Source organism: Panthera tigris, chromosome C1 (genome assembly GCF_018350195.1).
Source record: "Panthera tigris isolate Pti1 chromosome C1, P.tigris_Pti1_mat1.1, whole genome shotgun sequence".
NCBI classification, from domain to species: Eukaryota; Metazoa; Chordata; class Mammalia; order Carnivora; family Felidae; genus Panthera; species Panthera tigris.
In genome coordinates, this window is record NC_056667.1 from 15,032,362 (window position 1) to 15,055,691 (window position 23,330).

Genomic DNA, 23,330 nt, shown 5'->3' on the forward strand with positions numbered 1-23,330 from the left:
CCTCTGCAGTCACAGAACATATGCCCTGTTCCCTCCAGCACTCAGAACTCCAGGACTCGATACGTTTTTCCGTGGCCCCACGCACACCTCCAGCTACAGGGCCCGGCACCAGCAGGGGCTCAATGCCTGCTGATGATTGGGTAGGGGGCTGGAGGGCAAACCCAGCCCCCCAAATCCTGCCTCGTGCCTGTTCCACAGCCCAATGGCGAGAAGACGCCCCTCGGCTCCCCCTCTCACAGCAGCAGGAAAGCTGCTGTTGCACCGTTTCTAGAGGCGAGGACACAGGCTCAGAGAGCTGGAACAACCTGCCCGAGGTCACAGAGCCCACCGAGAACTGCACTTGCAGAAGGTAAAAGCTGGCCGGATGCTGGGACTCTTCTGGTCCAAACCCCCCCCCCCGCCCCCACCCGCTTTCCTGGTGCAGCCGGGAGACTGAGCCCACAGAGTCACATCGCCAGCTGGTGGCTGGGCTCATCCCGGGCCCGGTACCCTCGCCGCCCCACACAGGGGCCACCCCCCTTATCTTGAACATCCTGACTAGTTCTGGAATGGAAAGAAAAGCACAGTTGCAGGCACACAGTAGGTGCTCAATAAATACGAGTCATAAGTGAAATGGGCAGGAAGGAGAGAGGGAAGACAGACACCCTCAGCCCTTCCTCCAAGCGGGGCTCACAGAAGACACACCAGAGCCTGAAAAAAACCTTGGTGGTGGCCTCAGGCGACAGTGTTCTGATGTAGCGTCTGCTGGGTTATACCACGAGGAGGAGGCCAGCGACCCGCGCCACCCCAGGAGCTGGGCCCAGAACTCCAGAGATGACCTGACATCCCCACCAGGAGCCTCCGGGCCAGCAGAGGAAGGGCAATGAGCCCTGAGCAACCAGAACCTTCACAGGGGCCAGGACAAAGTCCATCGGGGGTCACAACTGGGCCTCTCCCCGAGGACTAAAAGCCTCTGCCTGCCATGGGCAGCCCTTGAGGACTCGGGTGGATTTCTCCAGTCCTCTAGCCCACAGGACTCAGACTCCCAGTTCTTACCCAATCTGCCCCCCAGAGGCTGGGTCCCAGGCCCCCAAAGCCCCGCTGGGGCTCCCAGGGGCCCAGGGCTGATCCCACCTGAGGTTACAGCCGAGAGGCAGAGGCGTCCAGACCCCCGTCCCTGAAGAGCTGTCCCTGCCCGGCCTCCACCGGGAAAGAGCCAATGTCCCATCCCCACGCTGAGGTCTCTGAATGGGGCCCTCAACTGGCAGGAATCTCCAGAAACCAGCAGGGCCTACAGTCAGGACAGAGCCTAAACAGGAAGTTAGGAAGCTTTACCGAGTCTGGCTGTGTAAGTCCCCCTCTAGGGATCAGCTCGACACCTGTAAGTCAGTGGATTATTATTACCTGCCCTGCTGGTTCCCAGAGATGCTGGAAGGCACACATGTGGGAGCACGACCCACGTGCCCCTAGGTGACAGCTTTTTTGGAGAGGCCAGCTCCCCACATATCCACTGGTCAAATGAATGCCTGGGGGCTCCCCACTGCCCACCCGGACTGCCCAGCTCTCAGCCCCTGGCTCATTGGCACCTGCAGAGGGGCCCAACTCCCTTCCACTCTGGCCTCCCCCCACCGCGCACCTGGGGACAGCCCATTGCCACCACCTGGAAGGCCTTCTCCACTCCCAGCAACCCAGAGTCACCTCCTCCTGGGGTACTGAGGAGAGACTCCTGCAGACACCCCCACCCCCCTCCCTGCTCTCCCCATACAGGCCCTGACCTGGAATGGACTGCACTCTGGAGTCAGGCCCCGAGTTGACATCGCAGCCCTGACTCTCCTTAGCGACATGACCTTGGACAAGTCATGGCACCTCTCTGAGCCTCAGCCTTCTGAGCTCCAAGATGGCCCCACCTGCCAGCCATTCTCCCACCTGCCCAGTGGCTCACCTCCCGAATCAGCTGCTTCTCGGCCTCTGTGTCAGGCTGGATCACAGATGGGGGCACCAGCTTCTCCTCGATCTGGACAGGGTTTAGGGGTACCTGACTGGACAGCAGGGCTGGGAGACAGATGGAAAACGAGGGCTGGGACCAAGGTGCACACAGTTTGCAGGAACTAAGCAGAAATCCATAAATAGACAACTAAATGCTTATTCAAAACAGACTTCACAGTATTGAATTTATTTGAAGCACGTCTCTACACAAAATGCTAATTTACTCAGTCATTCAACAAATATTTCTTAAGCACCTGCATGTTCTAGGCACTGGGGAAACGGCATTGAACAAAACAGACAGAACTCCACACCCACATTGGGTTTTCTATTGGAGACAGAAGGCACATAAAATATATAAGCAAAATGCCAGCGCGGTACAAGGGGATACGTTCTAGAAAGAGAAAGAAAGCAGGGAGGGTGCTCAGGAGTAAGATCCAAGGGGAAGGGTTACAATTTAAACAGCATGCTCGGGAGGACCTCTCAGACAAGGTAAGGCAAAGGCAGTGACCTGAAGGAAGTGGTAGAGAGAAGTAGGCAGAGATCTTGGGGAAGAGCTTTCCAGACAGAAGGGAGCAGTGAGTGCAAAGGTCCTGTGGCGGATGAGAGCCTGGACTGTTCCAGAAACGGCCAGGAAGCCAGTGTGGCTGGAGTGGAGCAAGGAAGGGAGAGAATGGGTGATGAGGAGGTCAAGAGGGAACGGGGTGGATCGTGGGGTCGTTGGAAGCTGCGCTGAGGGCTTTGGCTTTGACACGGGTAAATGGGCCGCCGAGGGTTTGCGCAGGGCAATAAAAGGACTTGCGTTTGAACAGGACCTCCCAGGCTGCTGTGTGGGGATGCACGGAGGGGCAAAAGGGCAGACTGCGGGATACCTGCCGGGGTGTGGGTGTGCTTTGCAGTAATTCGGGTAGGAGACGTTAGCGACTCAGGGGACAGCAGTGGACAGATTCTGGACATATCTTAAAGGTAGAAACCAGCTCTACTGCTGGATCGGACGCGGGTTGGAGCGAAAACGAGAAACCAAGGGCGACCCCAGGGTTTCTGGCTTGAACACTCAGAAGGGGAGTGTTGTCATCACCTGAGTGATGACACTAAACAGCTAGCTATTCAAGTCCGGAATTCAGAGGCCACTGTGTAGCAATTGGTTGTGTTTGTTTTTTTTACATATTCTGTACTTTGTGACATTTGACATCGTGGGGGACTTGCCAGCCAGGGAGAGACAGCCCCTCGCAGGGCCAGCTAATTCCTAGAGTCAACAACCTGCCAGTCGTTATTAGCCCACCTTTCACGTGCCAACCAAGCACCGCCAAGTCCACACCACACCCCCCTTCTATCTCGCAGTCCCAGCTGGGCTCTCCCTGCCCTAAACCCCTGAGGGCCAGGACTAGATGAGCAGGGACTGCCCCTGAGCCCCAACCCACAGGAATTATTCAATTTTTTATAATGTTTTAATGTTTATTTTTGAGAGACAAAGTGTGAGCTGAGGAGGGGCAGAGAGAGAGGGAGGCACAGAATCCGAAGCAGGCTCCGGGCTCTGAGCTGTGAGCACAGAGCCCGACGCGGGGCTCAAACTCATGAATGCAAGACCTGAGCTGAAGTTGGACACTTAACTGAGCCACTGGGCGCCCCGGAATTATTCAAACCAGCCAGGCCTACGCGGCTGCTCCCGCCCCGCCTTCCCCACAGAAACGCCAGTGACGGCTCCAAATCCAGCTCTGCACTGGATCCCCTTGCTCCTCCCTGGCTCCTGACCAACACCGGTGCTTCCCCCTGTGGCCCCATGTGGTGTTCCCCGTCTCTCCATCATGAGTAACACCGACCTCTCCGAGCTCCCACTCAGTCCCCTTTATGAATTAAGACCTCAACACAAGTCCCATGGCCAAGTTGAAGGGCCACATGTGAGCCAGGGGCACAGAGGTGGCAGTTAAAGCCACCTTGGGAATGAGCATGGAGAGAGGTGACAATGGAGGACCGACCCTAGTGAGCCTGCAGGGGGGTAGGGAGAGGGGAGCACTGACGAGCAGCAGTAGAGGGAGGAGGGGCACCGGTCACAGGGCATCCAGGAACCAGGGGTTTCAGGAGGAGGGAGGGGATGGGGCGTCTGGGTGACTCAGTTGGTTGAGCATCTGACTTCGGCTCAGGTCATATCTTGTGGTTCATGAGTTAGAGCCCCACGTTGGGCTCATTGCTCTCCGCGTACAGCCCGCTTAGGATTTTCTCTCCACCCCCCCCCACCCCTCCTCCTCTCTCAAAAATAAAACAAACATTAAAAATAAAAAGGAGGAGGGAGGGGGTTGGCTAAGTGAGCTGACACCGGAGGCCTGCCTGAGGCAGGATCCCCCGACTGAACAACTAGGAGGACAGGAGGACGACGAGGGCAGGCTCATTGTGTCAGGGCTCAGGGCCTGCCCACACTAGGTGCAAGGAAGAGCAACCAGGGCTGGGGAAAGACACAAGTGTTTCAAGCTTGGCTGGAGACAGAAACAGGCCAGGAACCACAGGGCTGAGAGCCGCGGCTGATGGGAGCTGCCGAGGCACAGGTCCACACGCAGGAGGGTGCTCAGTGAGCTTTGAATGAATGGGTGGGGGATGAGTGGAAGCACAGATAAAAAGAATGGATGACAGCATGGAATGAACCAGCGGGTGGGTGTATGGATGGTAGGATGGATGGGACAGGTAGACAGAATGCGTTGATGGATGGGCGGATTAAACGGATGGTTGTTGAGTAGATGGTGAAGTGGGTAGATGGATAAATAATGGAGTGGGGTGGGAGGGTGGGTAAGTAGATGGAAGGGTAGGTAGATGAATGAGTAAATGGGTAGATGGATGGATGGATGGATGGATGGATGGATGGATGGATGGACAAATGGGTAGATAGGTAAGTGGATGGGTAGATGGCTGGGTGGGTGGGTGGGTGGGTGGATGGATGGATGGATGGATGGATGGATGGATGGATGGATGAATAGATGGGTAGATGGGTGGATGGGTGAGTGGCTGGCTGGGTAGGTATATGGACGGATGGATGGTTAGATGGATGAGTGGATGGATGAGTGGATGAACGGGTATGTAGAATGGATGGACAGAAGGAAGGTGGGTGGGGAGATGATGAATGAACAGATGGACTCGGGCTCTTTTGTGCTCCCTTCCCCAAGGGATCCCCAGGTAAACAAAACCCTGGAGTTTGCAAGGACCCCGCAAGGCCTGTGCTGCAGGTACAGGTTTCTACTTGCCAGACGACAGCCAAACACCTGGGTGTGAGAGCTGCAATCACAAGGTGCCTAAGTGGGAGAGGCGGTGGGACATGAGGGAGTGAGTCACCCGGCTGCTAAGCAGCACAGCATCACGATGCTGCCACAGAGACAGGCGGGAGACAGGTGGGATGGTGGATGTGCAGCCTGGAGGCGGGAGCAGGCAACAGAGCCTTCAGCTGACAGAACAGGCCAGACGGACCTCTTCCCGAGTCCGTCAGTGAGCAGACACCGTCCGGCTATCACACCAGGGCTCTCTCTAACTGTTCGAAAGCTATGTGGGGCGCCTGGGTGGCTCAGTCGCTTAAACTTCCAACTTTGGCTCAGGTCATGATCTCGCGGTTCGTGGGTTCGAGCCCTGCGTCGAGCTCTGTGCTAACAGCTTGGAGCCTGGAACCTGCTTTGGATTCTGTGTCTCCCTCTCTCTCTGCCCCTCCCCTGCTCACACTCTGTCTCTCTCCCTCAAAAATAAAAAAACATTAAAAAAATTTTTTTTCAAAAAGCTATGCTGGCAGGAAGTGGAGAGGAGATGGGGCCCTGCTTCCGCGTCTCTCAGATGGGAAGCCGGAGGCAGAAACAAAGGGAGGGAGCCTTTCTCCTCAGTCCGGGCCCTTCCTGCCCCTCCTCCCCCAGCTGCGCACCTGACAGGTTGTCGGGGCTCATCTGCTGGGCCAGAATCGCCTTGAGCTTCTTGATCTCCTGCTGGTACTCGCGCAGGAGGGCATCCTTGGGGTCCTCGTTGATGCGTGGCTTGTTCCTGATGTTCTTGGCCCGGTTGGCGTAGCGCAGCGTGCTGAGTGTCTCGTCGTAGCTGTTGTCTGCAGGTGACAGGCAGGCCACCATCAGCGTCTTCGTGTTGCCCCCCAGCGAGTCCTGCAGCAGCCGAGTCAGCTTCGAGTCCCGGTAGGGGATGTGTTTACAGCGCCCATCCACCAAGGCCGAGATGACGTTGCCCAGCGCCGACAGCGACAGGTTGATCTTGGTGGCCTCCTTGAGCCGCTCCCCTGTGGCACCCGTCTTGGACTGCCGCTCGCTGCCCGCCAGGTCCACCAGGTTCAGCTTGCCTGCCCGGAGGTGGTCCTTGCCCCGCTCGTCTGCAGACGGACCGGGCAGAGGGGGAGGGCACTTAGCCACCAGGCACTGAGCGCTCTCACCTGCCGAGGGTCTCACGTTAGCACATAGGAGTCCCATGAAAGAGGCACAATTACTGTCCCCATCTTCCAGATGAGGAAACTGAGGCTCAGAAAGGGCATTTAACTTGCCCTAGGTCACACTGCTGCTAAGCAGTGGATCCAAGATCAGAATACAGGGCTGCCTGACTTGGGGAGCAGGGGCTGGGAGGTCCAGACTATTCTCTGAGTGCAGCAAGGCTTCTTTCAGTGCTAATAGCTCCTCCAGATTTCCTGTGAAGCCAAAGGTGGGGGCAGGGGGCATGACTGGGCGAAAGGTGGGGGAATGTGATTGTATCTTTCAATGCAAAAGACATTGGCTTTGGAGGCTCTCGGACCTGGTTCCCAACCTACCCCTGCGTCCTCCTTGCTGTGTGACCTTGGCAGAGTCATGCACCTCTCTGATCCTTAATTTTCACATCAACAAAATAAGACTGATAGCAACTCCTCACGGGGGCTGGTTGTTGGGAGGGGTTCATTCCTCCTGAGAACAAGCCCAATTCTGCAGTGACTGAGGCCGTGAGGGCAAGGCAGACCCAGGTGCTGAGGGTGACTGGAGTTGGGCCCTGGCTGGTAGCAGGGGCTTAGAGCACAGGTATTGAACGCACAGATCCTGGGGGTCCAATCTTGATTCTATCTCTAGGTAGCTATGAAACTTGGGGGAAATCGCTTGACTCGGTTTCAAATGAGATGGGAGGGGGAAGGCAGGCGGAGGGGCAGGGGCTTCCTCCTTAGTCTCCTGCTGGTTGAAACCAGAACTGGCCTAGATCTGCCCATGTGCACAGCAACCTGAAGTAAAGAAACAGAAAATCTGGCTGGTACCCAGTAGAGCCTTGGATATGTGAGGGGCTTGAAGTTTGAGGCTTTTTTTTTTTTTTTTTTTTTTTTTTAAAGCAGCAGCAGGAAGGAGGGACTTGGAACCGTGCTTTTGGAAAGCTCTTGGCTGGGGGCACCTGGGCGGCTCAGTCGGTTAAGCATCTGAGTCTTGATCTGGGCTCAGGTCATGATCTCTCGGTTCCTGAGATCGAGCCCCACATCAGGCTCTACGCTATCAGCCTCTCTGCCCCTCTCCTGCTTGTGCTCTTAAAAGAAAGAAAGGACGAAAGAAAGAGAGAAAGAGAAAGCTCTTGGCATAATGAACCAGAAGCCCTAAACAGGTTTATACCCTTTGCCCCAGGAGGTCTATGCCAGGATATACAATCCAAGGAAATGACTCTAAATGCGGAAAAGGCTCTGTGCACAAAGATGTTCATTGTGGCATTATTTACAGCACCACAAAACTAGAAACAACTTTACCACCCTGTAAGGATTTGGTTAGACAGGACCATTACTGATGCACTGTCCCTCAGGAGGGACCCATGGTCACAAAGACATGGTGGTAATGATGCTCAGTGAGGCACGGGGAATGAAACGCAGAGGAGAAACTATTTACAGTATAAGATTTCGATTGTGTTTATAACTTTCATAGGGGAAAAAAAGGACCAAAAAAACCCAATATGCTCAAATCTAATAGGCAGTTGGGTTTCTGGGTAATTTTCCCCACCTTTCTCTAATCTCTAAGTTATCTTCATTGAACTTATTTTATAATGGAAATGATAAACACCTTTTAAATTCGTTCAAAAGCCTGTTTCCAGAGAAAGCCTGCCTCATCCAGGCAGCCTGCCTCATTCTTCAAAACCTCCTGCAAAGCCCAAGAGGCACTCACTCTGTCCTCCCCTGTCCTAGTCCCTGTCCCCCACTTGTCCCCCTCATCACATGAGGCTGTGACCTCGCTGACCCCACCCTCCCCATATCAGCACCCCGGGGAGACTCAGACCCAGCAAACACCAGCAAGTTGCCCCGGAGCCAGGTCACCACACAGTCTGGGTGATGTGGTAGGAGGTACCCTGGCTTTGACCTTGGGTCAGGGATCTCTCCAGAATTGTGTTCCCAGTTGGGCCTAGGCTGCAACCTGCTGCAGTGCTCTCCAGAGTTCTATTCATGATGAACCTCAGACATGGAGGCAGCTGCCGTGTCAATGGGAAAAACCCAGATGTCACAGAGAACGAGGTTCCAATCCCAGCTCTACTGCTTATTGGTTGCAGAACTCTGCACAAGCAACCCACTGCACCTCTCAGAGCCTCAGTTTTCTCATCTGTACAATGGGAATTAAATTGCCCGTGTCTAGGACTGTTGTGGGGTTTACACAGAAGGAAGTGTGTGAAGTGCTTAGCACAGCAGCTACGGGAGGCCAGAAACAAAGATGAGTTTCTTCCCTTCCCCTTCCCTTCCCCAGGGACCCTTCCAGAAAGAAGGAAGAGGGAGATGACTGAAGAGTGGAGAGCACTGTCTAGAAGGAGGACAACCCAAAAGGTCCAGGTGGTACATTCTGGAGACAGAGCCCTGGGATCGATGCCCAGCTCTGACACTTTCTAGTTGTGGGGTCTCGGCTTCCTCATCTGTAAGATGGGGATGATGTTGGTATCCACCTCCTGGGGTTGTAAGGAGTAAATGAGCCAATGCACAGAAACCCCGCGGCCCATAGTAAGTGCTCACTGTGAATGAGCTCCTAGTATTACTGTTGTTGTCCATGCTGTTTTTTCCTGGAAATATGGGCCCGAACGTGGGAGGGGCCACTTGGGTTCGCCTCGAGGCAGTTCGAGAGTCTTCTCCCAGTTTCAGATGGGCCCCACCCCCTGGGTGCCCACCTGGCCCCGCATACCCACAGCGTAGATCTCGATGCTGATGGTGAAAATGGAGTGGGAGCGCGAGGAGTCCTTGTTCATCAGCGTGTAGCCCACCGAGCGGTTCTTCCAGCCCGCCTCCATGATGCGCTCACACTGGGCCATGTTGTGCACCGTGTGCATGGAGAGCCCCTTCACGTACACCCCCTTCTCCGGGTGCTCCTTCAGCTGTGGGGCAAAGGGACGGGTCAGAGCCGGGAGAGACCAGGGATCCCCAAGGAATCCAGGGAAGGGCCCAGTTCGGGCCACCTCTGCCCTCCTGCGGTGCCAGTTGGCGCCTCAAATTCCCTGCAACGGGCAGGGGCTTTGTTCCAGGTGGAACCAGCCTCAGACTCACCCCCCTTCTTACCTGTTGTGGGGCCTTGGGCCAGTGACTTAACCTCTCTAGGCCTCAGTTTCCACATCCGCAAAATGGGTATGAGAGGCCCATCTTTCAGGGTTGTGGTGAGGTTTCAGTCAAATAAGGCCCAAACAACGTTTGGTGCAGTGCCCGGCACATGGCAAGTGCTCCGTAAATACCAGCAGCCAGCCTCACTGCTGCTTTTAGTGCTATTATTATGAAGGAGGTTTCCAGACTGGGAGCTTCAGCTCCCAGGGGCTGACCCCGTCATCACCCAAGGGCTCTGAAATCTTCTCTTTTGCCCTGTCAACACGTCTTCTGATCGCCTCTCTGCTGTGGCTCCAGGGACACGGGAACGTTTCCAGACCTTGGATCATGGCCGGGGAGGGGCCATTTGCTGCCAAGAACTCCCACTGGCCCATGGCTCAAGCGGGCCCCCAGCCCTCAGCGTGACGGCAGCGAGTAAATGAATTTATCTGATTGCTCCCTGCTTCCTCTCCAGGCAGCCAAGTTATTCTGTTGCTGACACAGAGCTGTGAGATGAAGCATTTGTCAAGTGTGAGGAAATAAAACTAGTCTGGCAGAGAGCAGAGTCACCTGTCTGCTGGTCTGAGCCACGGAGGCTCAGGTGCTGGGCTCCAGCTTCACGGTCCCCGGGGTGGGGGGGGTCAGGCCCCTGCTGCGTGGGGGCTTGGGGGACGCACAGGCCTGCCCTATCTGCTTACGTGTGGAGAAACAGCCAGACCCAGAATGAAGGGCCGGACTTCACGGATCGGAAACACAACTGAGGCACAGAATTGTTAAGTGATTTGTTGAAGATCACACAGCTGTTAGCACCAGGGCAGCAGTGGGGTCACAGGCAAAAGAAGATTCTAGAGGCAGTCCATGGAGAGAGGCTGTAGCGTCCTGCGGTAACTGAAGTCTGAAATGATGACCTTGACCTAGAGGCTGGGGGTGAGGACGGAGCACCAAGGACAGAAGCAGGAGACCCTGCAGAGGGTGGCTTGAAGCCGGCCAGAACTGCCGCCCCAGCGTCTCACAGTTCCGTCTCAATGACACACGGGCGTGGACGGCCACCTGCTCCCAGGACCCCGAAGCTGCCTGCACACGGCAGGCCCGCTGGCCGAGCGGCCGCTCCTGGCCCCCGGGGGGAAGCAGTCTGCTCCTTGGTCGGGCAGACCTGGGGTAGAGACCTGACCCTGCTACTGGCTGGCTGGAGAAGTCAATTTGCCTCTCTCTGCCCCCGTTTCCTCATCTGCCAAATGATACCGAATCCTACTTCTGCAAGACCTTTATGAGGACTCAGAAAAGGATGGAGGTGGGTCCGTGGAGGGGAGCCCGCCAGCACAGCACCAGGAGGGTGGGGGCGGGTGGGGGCGGTCTCTCAGGAGCAGGTAAGAGGAGTGGGGGGGTGGGGGATGGGTGCGGGGGGTGGGGCAAGCCCTCGTGTCAAGGTGCCGCGGTCCTATTTTCAGGCCCTGGAAAGCTTGCTCCCCCACCTCGAGATCCCCCACAGTCTTGCCTCCCCTCGGCCTCAGCCCTGCTCTTCCAGGGAGGCTCTGAGTGCCCGGGGAACTACTCCTCCCTGCAACGCCGCCCTGAGCCTGGTCACCATGGCGACGGCTGGGATGCCACCAGCACGGAGGAGGGGCTCCTGACACTGCTCCCCAGTGCACTGAGAGGCGCTGAGGCCTCACTCCCCTGCCCAGTATGGGCCGTGGGGGTCGGGGCGGAGGGAGCGAAACTGCTCCCCCCAATCCCTCCTCGCCCTGGCTGATCTAACCTCTAATTACCAAAACTCTCAGGCCCTGGGGCTCAGAGCTTGTGCTGTGGGACCTGGCCTCCTGGAATCAAAAGCAGTCTCACCCTTTCCTGACTTGTGTACCCAGGGGCTGGTCTTACTAGGTACGCGGAGCCTCAGTTTCCTCCTCTGCAACAAAGGATCAGAACAGCACAGCTCTCCTCCTAAGGCTGTTCTGAGGTTGACAGGAGCACCTTCAGCACCTTCTCCAGGAGGCGGCGACTCCACAGCCCCCAGTGCCCCCGTGGGGAGCGTCTCAGAGTGCAGCTGTCACTGGCGGCCCCTGCCCCCCACCCCGGGCAGCCTGACTCACCAAGCCTGAGGCGTGGGGCCCAGATGGGGCAAGAGCATGGCTGCCAGCCCTCAGGGACTGGGTAACCGAGGCCATTGTAGGGTCTCCAGTGTTGCAGGAGGGGAGGAGGGCCCCCTGGTGTCCCAGCGCAGGTTGGCAGGGGACCCTGATACCCCAGGTTGGCCTTTTGATTCTGACACATGGGAGCGATGCCCTGTGCCTCCCTCCTCTCCCCATTCCCCTGTCGGGGGCTGAGCTGTGACTCAGGCGCTCCAGCTCCAGCATAGAGAAGACAGTAGAAAGACTCCAGGTGGGCGGCTGGAGGTTCCGGCATAGAAAGGCCAAGCACCGCTGTGTTGGTCAGGAGCTGAGAAGGAGGGGCCAGGCCGGGTCCCAGTCAGGATGGGGACTGGAAGGAAGGGAGGTCACACCCCTGTGGACCCGCTGTAGCATGTGGCCTGGCAGCTGGCACCAGGAGGTTTTCCCGTCTTCGCTGAATGAATGAATCACTCGGTGGATGTGCCTCCCTTGACTAGAACTCCACTACTGGCTTCTTACTGCCCTAGAGGTTTTCCAGATTGCTGACCCCCCAAAATACTCGGGGAAAGCCCCTCACAAGTTCTGGTACCAACGACGTTACTAGTGATTAGCTGTGTGGCCTTGGTCAAGTCCCTTCCCCTCCCTGGGACGCACTGTCCCCATCTGTACCAGGAAAGGCCTGACTAGAAGCTCTCTATGGGTCTTCCCAGATCAAATTTTTAAGGATTTTTCCACCATACGGCCAGGACAAACAAGTTTTTCAAGACTGCTACTCTCTGATGTCTGACTTGTTCACTTGGATCACAGAGTGGTCGCTGGTCAGAGGGGAACTCACAACCTCCCCCCACCCCAGATGAGCCCAGGGCAAATGGGGGGCGGTCAGGGGGCAAGCAGGAGGCCGAAGTTGAATGGGGAAACAGCCCGGCCCCCACATGGGGAAGGGGTGGGGGGAACCAGGTGATTCTGATGTCCTGTCCGATCTAGAGGTCACGTGGGGCAGGAGGGCTGTGGGAGACATCGCAGCACCTGGTTCTGCCTCTCCCACCCCCACCCCCATCCGGTAGCTGTCCAGGCGCATGCCCTGGGAAGACTTCAGCACTTTGTCACCCAAAAGGTCCAACCCTGACTCTGGCTTCCTAGCCTCAGGCAAATCACCTTGTCTCCCTCAGACTGGTTTTACCCATAAATGGAATCTCCCCGGCAACCTAGGCTCTCTCAGCCGGGGCATTCTGACCCTGAAGGAGGTGAGCTCACTCCCAATGCAGGTCGTGGGCCCCCTGGGATGTCCACTGGTTGCCTGGTCAGATAAGGGGCAGCCAGGAGCATTCTGGCCACAGAACTGGCTCAGCCTCCCCCAGTGGGCCTCTCCTCCTTGGACCTGACCTGCCTACCCAGCATTTACAGAGCCCCAGATAGGACACACGACCGAGGCCTCAGACCAAGGCCTAGACCTGGGCCTAGACCTGGGTCCAGCCTTGTCACCAACTGGCTGTTCAGTTCTGGTAGGTCACCTGACCTCGCTGAGCTCCCCAAAGGGTCAGCCAAGTTCTGCCATTCTTTATAGACCTCCTCTCAGAGCATCTAATGCTGCTGCACCTTGCTGGGAAATGATGCTCTTTCCTTCTGACTCCAGCCTTCTAGAAGAAGGGGAAAGTCACAAAACGTGTGTGATTCTCAGTGACCAGCTGAGCCAGCCCCGGGTTCTTCTGTTGCGGGTGGTCCCTGACTCCTTAGAGGGCTCCCCTTTGCAGAGCCCCGCGTCGCATTTCCTGGAATCCCGATGGCATGAAAGCGCTCACCCGTTGACGGCCTTCCGTGCTCCTGCGCCCTGTGAGCAGCTTGTCCTCACCACCCTCTTCAATCCCCACAACTACTTTATAAGGTCATGTCTTGGGTCCTGGGGTGCCCCCACACCAGAACCCTCTCGAAAAGGAACAGAGTCCCAGAATCTCAGGCCACCAACAGCCATGAAATGGGATGTTTGAGATTCAGGTCCTTGAAGTCAGACAGACCTGGGTTCAGATCCAGCTTGGGCCACAAACTTGGGCAAGCTAACTAAGCTAAGCGTCCCTTCCCACACTGGCAGATTGGGGATAATAACAGCTACCTGACAAGATGACTGTGACTATTACATAAGATCACGTGCCCAAAGCAGTCAGTGAACAGTGCTCAATAAATGATGATCGTTACATTGTTTTTTTTTAGCTTGAAGGGCACTTACAGATTTTCACAGTAATTTTTTCAGAAGTGGAACCCAGTTTTCCAAATGAAATCTACCACAAAGACTTCATCTATTTCACCAGACACAGGTGGGATTCTCCCAGGTGAGGTGCAGCCCCCCCGCCATGTGTGGTCGGGGGTAGGCCCATTAGCCACTCCCCTACAACATGGATTCAGAGATTCCTCCAAAATTCAAGTTCAAAAGTCCCTGCTCTAGTCCAAACCGGCGCCTGTGCCCTCAGAACACCTCCCCTGTATTTCTGAGGGAGCACGGCCTGATGCCAGCCTCCCCCCTCCACCAGCCCCTCCCCGCCCAAGCCGCATCTGCACCCACCTCCAGTTTCTGCTTGCTGTCGGTCCCCAGCAGGTCACGGACATCTTCATTGTAGATCTCCAGGTAGGAGGCCCGGACCAGGAACTTGGTATTCTCTGCACACTGCGGGGAGTGGACAGGGACAGCAAAGATGCCTGAGCACTTGCTGCCAGCCCTGCCCCTGCAACCTAAGCCCTCTGCAGCCAGGACATCTCGAAAGCACCTCGTGGCAGGAGAGGCGATGTCAAGGGGAGGGGAGCCCCCTACCCTGCCTGGCAGGGCCACAGGTCAGGACCAAGCACTGGCCACCGGTCTGATCCCTCTACAGCCGACTAGGGGTGTAGTCCCTGCTCTGCCATTTCCCAGATGCAGGAATCTCTGCTCACAGCCATGAGAGGCCACCAGGGCAATTCTCCCCTGCAGCCTGGACACTGGGATAAGTGGTCTTGGCCCAGCACATAGGGGCTACACGTCTGGGCTTCCCTATCTCGACGATGGGATGATAGTGATCTCCTGGGCCAGGGTGGGGGTTCCCTGAGATAATTATGCAAAGGGCTTTGCACCAGGCTTGGTCTGTAGCAACTGCCGAATAAAAAGGGAGGCTCTGATGGTTACAACGGCTTCTCGGAGGAGTGCTCTGGATCAAATGATACATTACGATCCAGAAATGGCAGGAGGAAACCACGGCCCTGTCACGTAGAATTTTCTCAGCGTGAAGTTCTTCTCCCATCCCCTTTCCAGAAACCACAGCCTGCCTCCGCTTACCTGTGTCGAGTCCCGGCAGGCTCCGAAGTCCTCCCGGTCCATTCACGGTAATGTCTCAAGAGCCCCCAGACCTGCCCCTTCCCTCCAGGAGGCCCATACCTGGATGCTCTCAAAAACGTGCTCGAAGGCCCTGGGGATGATGCCTCTCTGTGAGGACGGGTCCGGCAGGCCCTGCATGGTGAAGGACTTCCCGCTGCCCGTCTGGCCATAGGCGAAGATGGTGCCATTGTAGCCCTCAGTGACACCCTGCGTGGGAGAACCAAAGCCCGGTGCTCAGCCGGCCGAGCCCAGCTGGACTCGGCCGTCTCCTAACTCACAGACTCAGGGCCCCTCCCAGGATGGCACTGGGCTGGCCGTGCGGTACAGAGATAAGGAAGTCACAGTTCTGTCCTCTAGGGGTCCACCTCCTGGTGGGGGACACTGTCCGTGTGTGGAGTTAAGGGCTTGTGCGGTGGAGCCTGGCCTCTCTTTCAGGGGTTCAAATCACCCTTTTCCTGAGTGTGTGCCGGGGGAGCTGGTCTTACCCAGGCACACTGAGCCTCAGTTCCCCCCTCAGGATCAGAACAGCACCTCCTTCTAAGCCTGTAGTGAGGTTTACACGCGAACTATTTCCTGCACTGGCACACGGAGGGCTCGCGTACAGGGGCGCTCACTGAACGTCTGCCTGAAACGTGGCGGAGACGGACCTGTACAAGCGACCCTCACACCAGGCAAGCGGAGGAAGAGGAAGGCATTCCAGGCTGAGGGGGTGCGGAGAGGTCAGAGTCTGAGAGCAGGTGGAGCCGGGGCGAGGGGGACGGAAGAAAGGAAGCAAAGCGGCGGCAACCCTGAAATCGGTCTTCACTCACTGACACGTCTGTTCATTCCACGGCGCTCCGGCTGGGGACACGGCGGTGATCGAGGCAGAACCCCAGTCCCTGCCCTCACAGAGCTCATGAGGTCACCGATTCTAGAACTCAGCACGGGGCAGCGGAATCCTGTGTCAGAACGTGGGCCCAGAGAGCTGCTCCCAGGCCCCGAGGGCCCACCTGGCATCCACACCCAGTGACCCGCAAAGACCCATCCTGTGGGCCAACGCGGGGCTCGGGATCCCCAGGGACTGCTGGTGAAGGAACCAGAAATCATGATTCACAGCTTCTCTGACGGTCAGGACTCATTCTTCTGGGCGGAACTGGATGAGCCCCTTTCGTCTGTCCAAGGAAACCCTGACCACTGTGTGGAGAGTGCACCTCCGCAGAGCTCCAGGGGGCTGCACACAGGGACCAGCCCCGGGTGGTGGGGCAGAGGCAATGGCAGACCCACTGCCCGGCCAGGAGCCACCGCCGGGCTCCTCAGAGCTGGGGACACATGCAGGGTCCACATGGTGCGGGGCCCAGAGTATCAGCGTCACCCAAGCCCGGGGAAGATATTCTACACAAAAACGTGTATCGCTTCGCTGTCCGGTAGGGTGGCCACCAGCCTCACTAGCAATGGGCCCAGTGCGACTGAGGAACTGAATTTATTTTATTTTAGTTAATTTACATTTCACAGAAGCAATATAAAATATTTTTCCATTAAACAGAACCTTATTTTTTGTTCCATTTCGTTTGAACTGTCGACACTTTAGCATCCGCAACATGATACGATGTAAGACACACATCTGATTGCAAAGACTTCGCATGACAGAAGAATGTCAACTATCTCTCACTGATATCAAAGAATGACTACACGTTACCAGTATGTTTTCTTGAAATAATGTTCCGGATATACTGGGTTCAATAAAAATCTCTTATTAAAACTAGCTTCATTTGTTTCCTTTCACTTTTTACTTTTACTTATTTTTTTATTTTGAGAGAGAGAGAAAGAGTGAGCGAGTGCACAAGCTTGAGCAGAGGAGGGGCAGAGAGACAGGGAGAGAGAGTCCCAAGCAGGCTCCACGCTCAGCGCAGAGCCTGCCACAGGGCTCGTTCCCTCGACCCTGGGATCATGACTTGAGCCGAAATCAAGAGTCGGACCCTCAACCGACTGAGCCACCGGGCACATCTTTTTTTTACTTTTTAAAATGTGATGGGGCGCCTGGGTGGCTCAGTCGGTTGGGCGGCCGACTTCAGCTCAGGTCATGATCTCGCTGTCCGTGAGTTCGAGCCCCACGTCGGGCTCTGTGCTGACCGCGCAGAGCCTGAAGCCTGTTTCGGATTCTGTGTCTCCCTCTCTCTCTGACCCTCCCCCGTTCATGCTCTGTCTCTCTCTCTCTCAAAAATAAATAAACGTTAAAAAAAAAAATTAAAAAAAAAAAAATAAATAAATAAAATGTGGCTACTGGAAAACTCAAATGATGTATGTGGCCCACATTATGTGTGTTTTAGAAATCATTGCTCAAGAGTGTTGTCCAACGTGGGGGCCACTAGCCACTGAGTTAGTTAAATTTAACTGGACTTTAAACAAAAGTAAAATTCAGTTTCCTCAGTAGCAGTAGCCTCATTTCAAGTGCTTACTTGCCACATACGGCCAGCGGTACCTACTTGGACAGCCTGGAAACAGAATATTTCCACCACTGTAGGAGGTCTACAGAACAGCACTGTTCTGGAGCGAAGTAGAAAACAACTTCAGGGGCACCTGGGTGGCTCAGTCAGTTAAGTGTCCGACTTCAGCTCAGGTCATGATCTCATGGTTCGCGGTTCGTGGGTTCGAGCCCTGTGTCGGCCCTGTGCTGGCAGCTCAAAGCCTGGAGGCTGCTTCGGATTCCGTGTCTCCCTCTCTCTCTGCCCCTCCCCAGCTTGCGCTCTGTCTCTCTCAAAAATAAACAATAAAAGAATTAAAAGAAAACAATTTTACATACATTTTTAAGGCAAAACATAAGATTTCAAAAAGGTTTCACCCATCTAGGGATACCTCCAGATCCACAAGGGATGGGCTTGCACTGAGAACGGGTCCTGCATGTCGGCCGCTCTGTCCTTCCACCCAGGCTTCTGCACGTCACCCTGTTCTGCTACTTACAAGTTGACTCTCAGGAAACCAACTGCTAACTGACTCCTTCTCACTTGCTCACATGCTCAACAAGAATCCCTATGAAACTGCATTACAGGCTGGATGCGCTAAGCATCTTTCCTACGTCACATTAAACACAGAACTATTGCAATTGAAATAAGAAAAACGTCTGTCCTAAGTTGCCTCATGTTCCCCTTCCGCCCCTTCCCCAAAACACTGCTGAATGTCCCATCGAGGGACCGAATGCTATGGCTTTTACTGTATTGACGACTGGGCGTGGTAGAAGCCGTGGTACCTGGCCTGTGGGTGGGTTGGGGGCGGCTCATTAGAGGTGACTCAAAGGCCATGGGTGTTCAGTGGGAAGAAGGGGCAGATGGCAAAGCCACCGGCTGGGAAAGAGCCCACAGACCAGGCAGCAGGCCAGACACACGTGGAGGGGAGTAGCTCCGGCGAGAATGCGAATGGGCAGAAGGGGTGGGTCTGGGGTGGACAGCACCCAGGAGAGCCAAAGAGGTCACCCAGTGACAGAGAAGATCAGGAATAGGGACTAGATTTAAGTGCAGGAGAAGCAGGAAAGAAGAGAACAGGAAGGCTGTGCAATAGGACCCAAAGGCCAGGGCCTGGGCAGGAGGCCCCGTGGAAGTTAACAGAAGCCCTGGGAGAGCTCGGGACCTGGGTCAGAGCCCCGCGGGGCACACAGCACACAGCCCCTAATGGTGCAGTGCTCCCGGCTCAGAGCCCCCTGAGCTGGGCTTTGCCTCTGCTGTGTGCACTGCTCATTTAATGGAAGGCAGCAAAATGCAGCACGGGGACCAGGTACTGTGTGGGTATCAAAACAGCCCCTTGGGGAGCCTGGGTGGCCCAGTAGGTTAAGCATCTGACTCTTGATCTTGGCTCAGGTCACGATCTCACAGTTCATGAGATCAAGCCCTGAGTTAGGCTCCGAGTTGACAGAGTGGAGCCTGCTTGGGATTCTCTCCCTCTCTCTCTCTCTCTGCCTCTCCCCCCGTACTCGTTCTCTCTCTCAAAATAAATTTTAAAAACTTAAAAAAAAAACACTCATTCTGTGATACTCCCAGCCTCAGTTTCCCCACCAGGAATGAGGACACCAGCTCTACATGCATCCAGAGTCTTGTGAGAATCAAATGCTGGGCTCCACCTGGAAGGCCCTTTCCACCACCTTCTTGCCTGACCTACTCTTCTCATCCTTCAGGTCTCAATTTAGATCTCACCACTTCCAGGAAGCCCTCCCAGCCTTCCCCCTCCTTTCCCATGCCCTCCAAGGCCAGGTTCTCTATGTTGCCAAAGTCCCCCAGGCTTCTCCTCCCACTCATCACCTTGGACCGTAGCTATTAGCTTAGCTGTCCCTTTCCCTGACCGTGGCCTCACTGAGGGCAGAGCCCAGGTCTTCTTTAGGGCTGTGCTCCCCAAACCAAGGACGAGCCTGGCATGGAGATGCTATTTGCCAGCTGAATGGATGGATGAATGAAAATGAATGTATGTCGTGTTGAGCCTGAAGCTCTGCGTGATGTCCAGAGGCAGGTCCTGGCAGAGAATCCCAAGTAGTGGGGGAACTCAGGACAGTAGGGAGAGCTACAGAAGGAATCTGATAGAGCCACTGTGTCCTTAGCATCCCCCACTCCAGGCTGGGGCTTCCTGGGGACCCTGACAAGGGGGGCTGCCTCAGGGGATTACTTCCAAGATGAGGCAGGGACCCACGAGCAAGGCCAAGAAGGACTCAATCTTGGACTCCTCAGATCTCTAAGGGGCCAATCTTGGACAAGGGAGCAGAGGTGGTCGTGGGCCTCAGGAACGGAGCCAGGGCAGGTGGCTGAAAGCTTCAGGGAAGATGACTCTGGCTCACCGTGCAGAATGGTCTTCTAGGAGCCAAGCGGCAAAGGGGAAAGGGGCTGTTTGGGGAAGAGTGAGCCCTTGCCACTGGCTGGTCATTCAGGGACTCAGTGGGGAGGTGGGGTGGACCAGACAACCCCTCAGGTCCCTTCTAGCCTGGGAGTACAGGACAGCAGGACAGCCTGGCCATCCCAGAGTTTGGGAACGCAACCTGGGGAGAGCTGCCCTCGTCCCCCGGGGCATCACCTCCATCAGGCCCTGACCACCGGGGAGTTCTTCAGCCCTGCCAAGGGCTTTGACTGAGCCTTCACAGAAGAGATGGGGCCACCAAAGGAGGTGCTCTGGAGGATGGTGACTGGCCTGCCAGTGAAAGCAAAAAGGGTCCTAAAATGCATTTGGGAAACGCTGGGTTCAGTAAGTCAAACCAGTTCCTTTGCTGCAAGACTCCCCAGAGCTCAGGTGTCATGATGTGCCTTGTGAAGCTTCACACCAGGGAGGCCGAACGCAGCATTTCCCAAACTTCCATTTTTCGTGGGACAATCTGTGACATCTCACTTAAACTAGTGATCCGCTGAGCGGTGAACAGGTGGGGAGGCGTTGGTAGAAAGGAAGAGCCCTTGGCCAGAAGGCATGAGGCAGAGTTTCAGCCACTCCTCTGCTAGAAACCCACCATCGGAGCCTGGGCAAGTTTCCCTCCTCTGGGCCTCAGTCTCCCTATGTCCCAAATGTGCCAGCTACCTGGTGTGAGTGCTCTGGAAAGCAAAAGCCCTATTAAGGGTGACAAACTGTTGCTGGAGAAAATGGTAGGTTAGACCAAAGGTAATGGGGTTCCATTCCTCCAAGACTAAGGCAGGAGGGAAGCGGCGGTCTCCCCCGCAGGCTTGACTCAGGGAGGATGACAGGGGATTCTGAATGCTGAGGGGAGGAAGCAGAGGCCATGGCCTGGGAGCAGGAGGAGGTGGCGGCGGCTGGGGGCAGCGGCTAGAGCATTGAGAGAAGGCCTCAAGTTCTCAGATGACGGTGGAGGGCTGGGGGGTGGAAGGTCTTGGGGACTGGAGCAGTTGTGGGCAGGGGACTGGAAGGGGTGGAGGTGAGGACGTGCTTTGGCGTTGCAGACGGTGGAGACCCGGGCGTGGGGGCTGGAGGTGGGTCCCAGCCGTGTCCTGCCTAGACAAAAGACTTCAGCCCAACCTGCTGGTGCCCACCCACGCTCCTCCGGAAGCTAGTTCCCGCCCAGCTCTGGGTACAGTGCCATCCGCTCAGGACCCCTGGCGTGGCCCCCAGCCCTGCCTGGCCGGTCCTCGGAGGCGGCCTCCCGGGCGCCCTCACCTCCACCAGCGGGTAGGCGATCTCGTTGTAGATCTGCTCGGTGAAGTGGTCCATGTGGTAGGCGCCGTCGAAGGTGAACTGCTTGGGGGGCTCGTCGGCAGCGCCCGGGTTCTGGATGAAGCACTGGCCGCGCGCGGAGTCCACCGTCACCACGGGCTGGCAGTTCAGCTCCCGCTCCCGCTGATTCATGGGGCGGCAGCGCACCACCACCTTCACCGACTCCGAGGCCATGGCCCCGCGGCTGGAGGCCCCCCGGCGCGGCGCGACGTGAGCCGCACGGCTGGGACGCTCGACGGCCCGGGCCGCGGGGCGGGGCCAGCGCCGGTCGCGGGGGGCGGGGCCTCGCGGCAGGGGCGGGGCCGCGGCGGGGGGCCGGGACTCCTCGGGGGGCACCCTGGGAGAAGGAGAGGGGCGGTGCGGGGGTCGCAGGACCGGAGCCGGGCCGCCGCCTCCTCCCGCGCCAGGGTTCGTCCGTCCCTGAGGCCCGGCCCGGGGAGAGGGAAGTGGGGGATCCGCGCTGCAGGCGCCGCCACAGGACCTGAGCCCCGGAACCGCCCCGGCCGCCCGCTGGCACGCGCTCCGCCGCGGCTTTCGCGGTTGCCGGGCAACACCCGTGGCGTCACAGCCGCGGGCTCCCGGGGCGGCGCCTCGTTGCAGGAGCATCTCCTAGCTGCAGGCGGGTCCAGGCGGCCCGCTTTGCTGGAGCGTCTGCCCGCTTCTTACCAGGGCTTCAAGTCCGCTCTCTCCTCTGATCCCCACCGCCCAGTTCAGAGAGGTTAAGCAACTTGTCCGAGGTTGCCCAGCTAGGGCAAGGAGGCCAGGCTTGACTCCGCCTCGAGAGAGATACAGGAGGCGGGGCCTTATGCGGGGACTAGAGACCTACCGAGAAAGGGGACAAGGACCTTGCGGTCTTCTATCCACATCCCTCTACTGACTCAGGAGAGGGCCGCCCAAAGCCTGTTACGGCCTCCGACAGAGCAAAGCTTCCTTCTAATGCTGCCCTAGTTTTTTCTAAGACCCAGCTTAAAAACACAAAAAAAAGGGGCGCCTGGGTGTCTCAGGCTCTGGTCATGCTCTGGTCATGATCTCAGGGTTGGTGAATTCGAGCCCGGCGTCAGGCTCTGTGCTGACAGCTCAGAGCCTGGAGCCTGCTTCGCATTCTGTGTCTCCCTCTCTCTCTGCCCCTAACCCACTCGCACTCTCTCAAAAATAAGCATAAAAAAATATTTTTAAAAACACACAAAACAAAACCATTTTTGAGAGACAAAATCTTTTGGCTGGAGAGGGTGCCAGGACCATATCCGCTGGCTCTGTACAAGTCCCTCCAGCCAGAATAACGGGCTGTCATTTTTCTGTGGGATGTACCCACTGAAGGTTTTAACTGGAGACACGATTTGAATAAAGCTACCTACCCTATCCCTTCAGGACACCCTGAGCCCCTCCCCCCGCCCCACCCCCACCCCCGCCGGGGAGGACAAGATCTCCGTCTGGTTCACCATTCAGCACCAGCTGAAGGTATGGTTGGCAAACCAAGACAGGCAAACTGGACAGAGACCTTGCCTTTCAAAGGAAAAGTCTGTACTAGACAATCCGAAGAAATGCATTTTATTTGTTTCAAGTCCACGCAGTAAGGGAGAGCTGGCTACCCAGGTGGTGCTGGTTGGAACAAAGAGAAAGCTGACTTATGATTTAAGACACTGAAGCGTCTGCACACATGGGTCAAGAAACTTGCTGTTTATACCACGTGATGAATGCTGTGCAAGGGAATGTTAAAGTGCTTTGAGAACATTCCTGATACCTTGTCCACATGGATGATTTGTGCAACAAAACCCATCTCTTGTAGAGCTAAGCTTGGTCCTAAGCCTGGGCCAGTCACCAGGTCTTCTTAAACATGTGCCTCTGGTGCTGCAAGCCTGAACACCCTATCGGCAAACGCCTTTTCTTGCCAGTGAAATGTGAGACCACGCCTCCCACTAGAGACCAGGGGACCGTGGGTTCCGGTGGCAGTCCCTGGTGGAAATGGCTGTATGATGAGCCCCACTCACATTCAGTATAAAATCAGTGCTGTGGTGCCAGTGAAAAGAACCCCCAAAGGACAGCTTCCTCCCATCCCTTTTATCCCTTTTGACAAGACCACTTCCTGGGCAGGAGATTGTAAGCTGGGAACACCAGGCCTGACTTTCCGAGGGTCCTCCCTTTTTTCTCTTCCGTCAGGGCCGCCCTCTCCCTTCCAGGAGTCAGAAATCTGTCATTTTCAAGGCACTGAACAGTCACATCCCACTCCCAGATGGGGGAGGGCAGCCCCCACATT

General features: G+C 56.4%; 1 protein-coding gene and 1 long non-coding RNA gene across 10 annotated transcripts in view; one reads left to right on the forward strand and one right to left on the reverse strand.

Annotated features, from left to right (window-relative positions):
• Positions 1–21,340, reverse strand: part of KIF17 (kinesin family member 17) — a 47,656-nt gene extending 26,316 nt beyond the window's left edge. For 4 of the 9 annotated variants that reach the window (XM_042996416.1, XM_042996414.1, XM_042996410.1 and 1 more), the window contains exons 1-6: positions 21,020–21,333; positions 14,972–15,118; positions 14,129–14,230; positions 9,081–9,270; positions 5,852–6,364; positions 1,922–2,031 (exon numbers count right to left, since the gene is read on the reverse strand). In XM_042996416.1, coding sequence (XP_042852350.1) covers positions 1,922–2,031; positions 5,852–6,364; positions 9,081–9,270; positions 14,129–14,230; positions 14,972–15,118; positions 21,020–21,250 — 1,293 coding nt within the window. In that variant the 5' untranslated portion in view covers positions 21,251–21,333. Of the gene's footprint in view, positions 1–1,921; positions 2,032–5,851; positions 6,365–9,080; positions 9,271–14,128; positions 14,231–14,971; positions 15,119–21,019 lie in introns of all 9 variants that reach the window. The other 5 variants (XM_042996413.1, XM_042996411.1, XM_042996415.1 and 2 more) reach the window with 4 other exon arrangements.
• LOC122241174 lies at positions 15,817–16,652 on the forward strand. Its single transcript, XR_006221168.1, has 2 exons — positions 15,817–16,017; positions 16,479–16,652. It is a non-coding gene; the product is annotated as an uncharacterized LOC122241174 (long non-coding RNA).
• Positions 21,341–23,330: the final 1,990 nt, after the last annotated feature.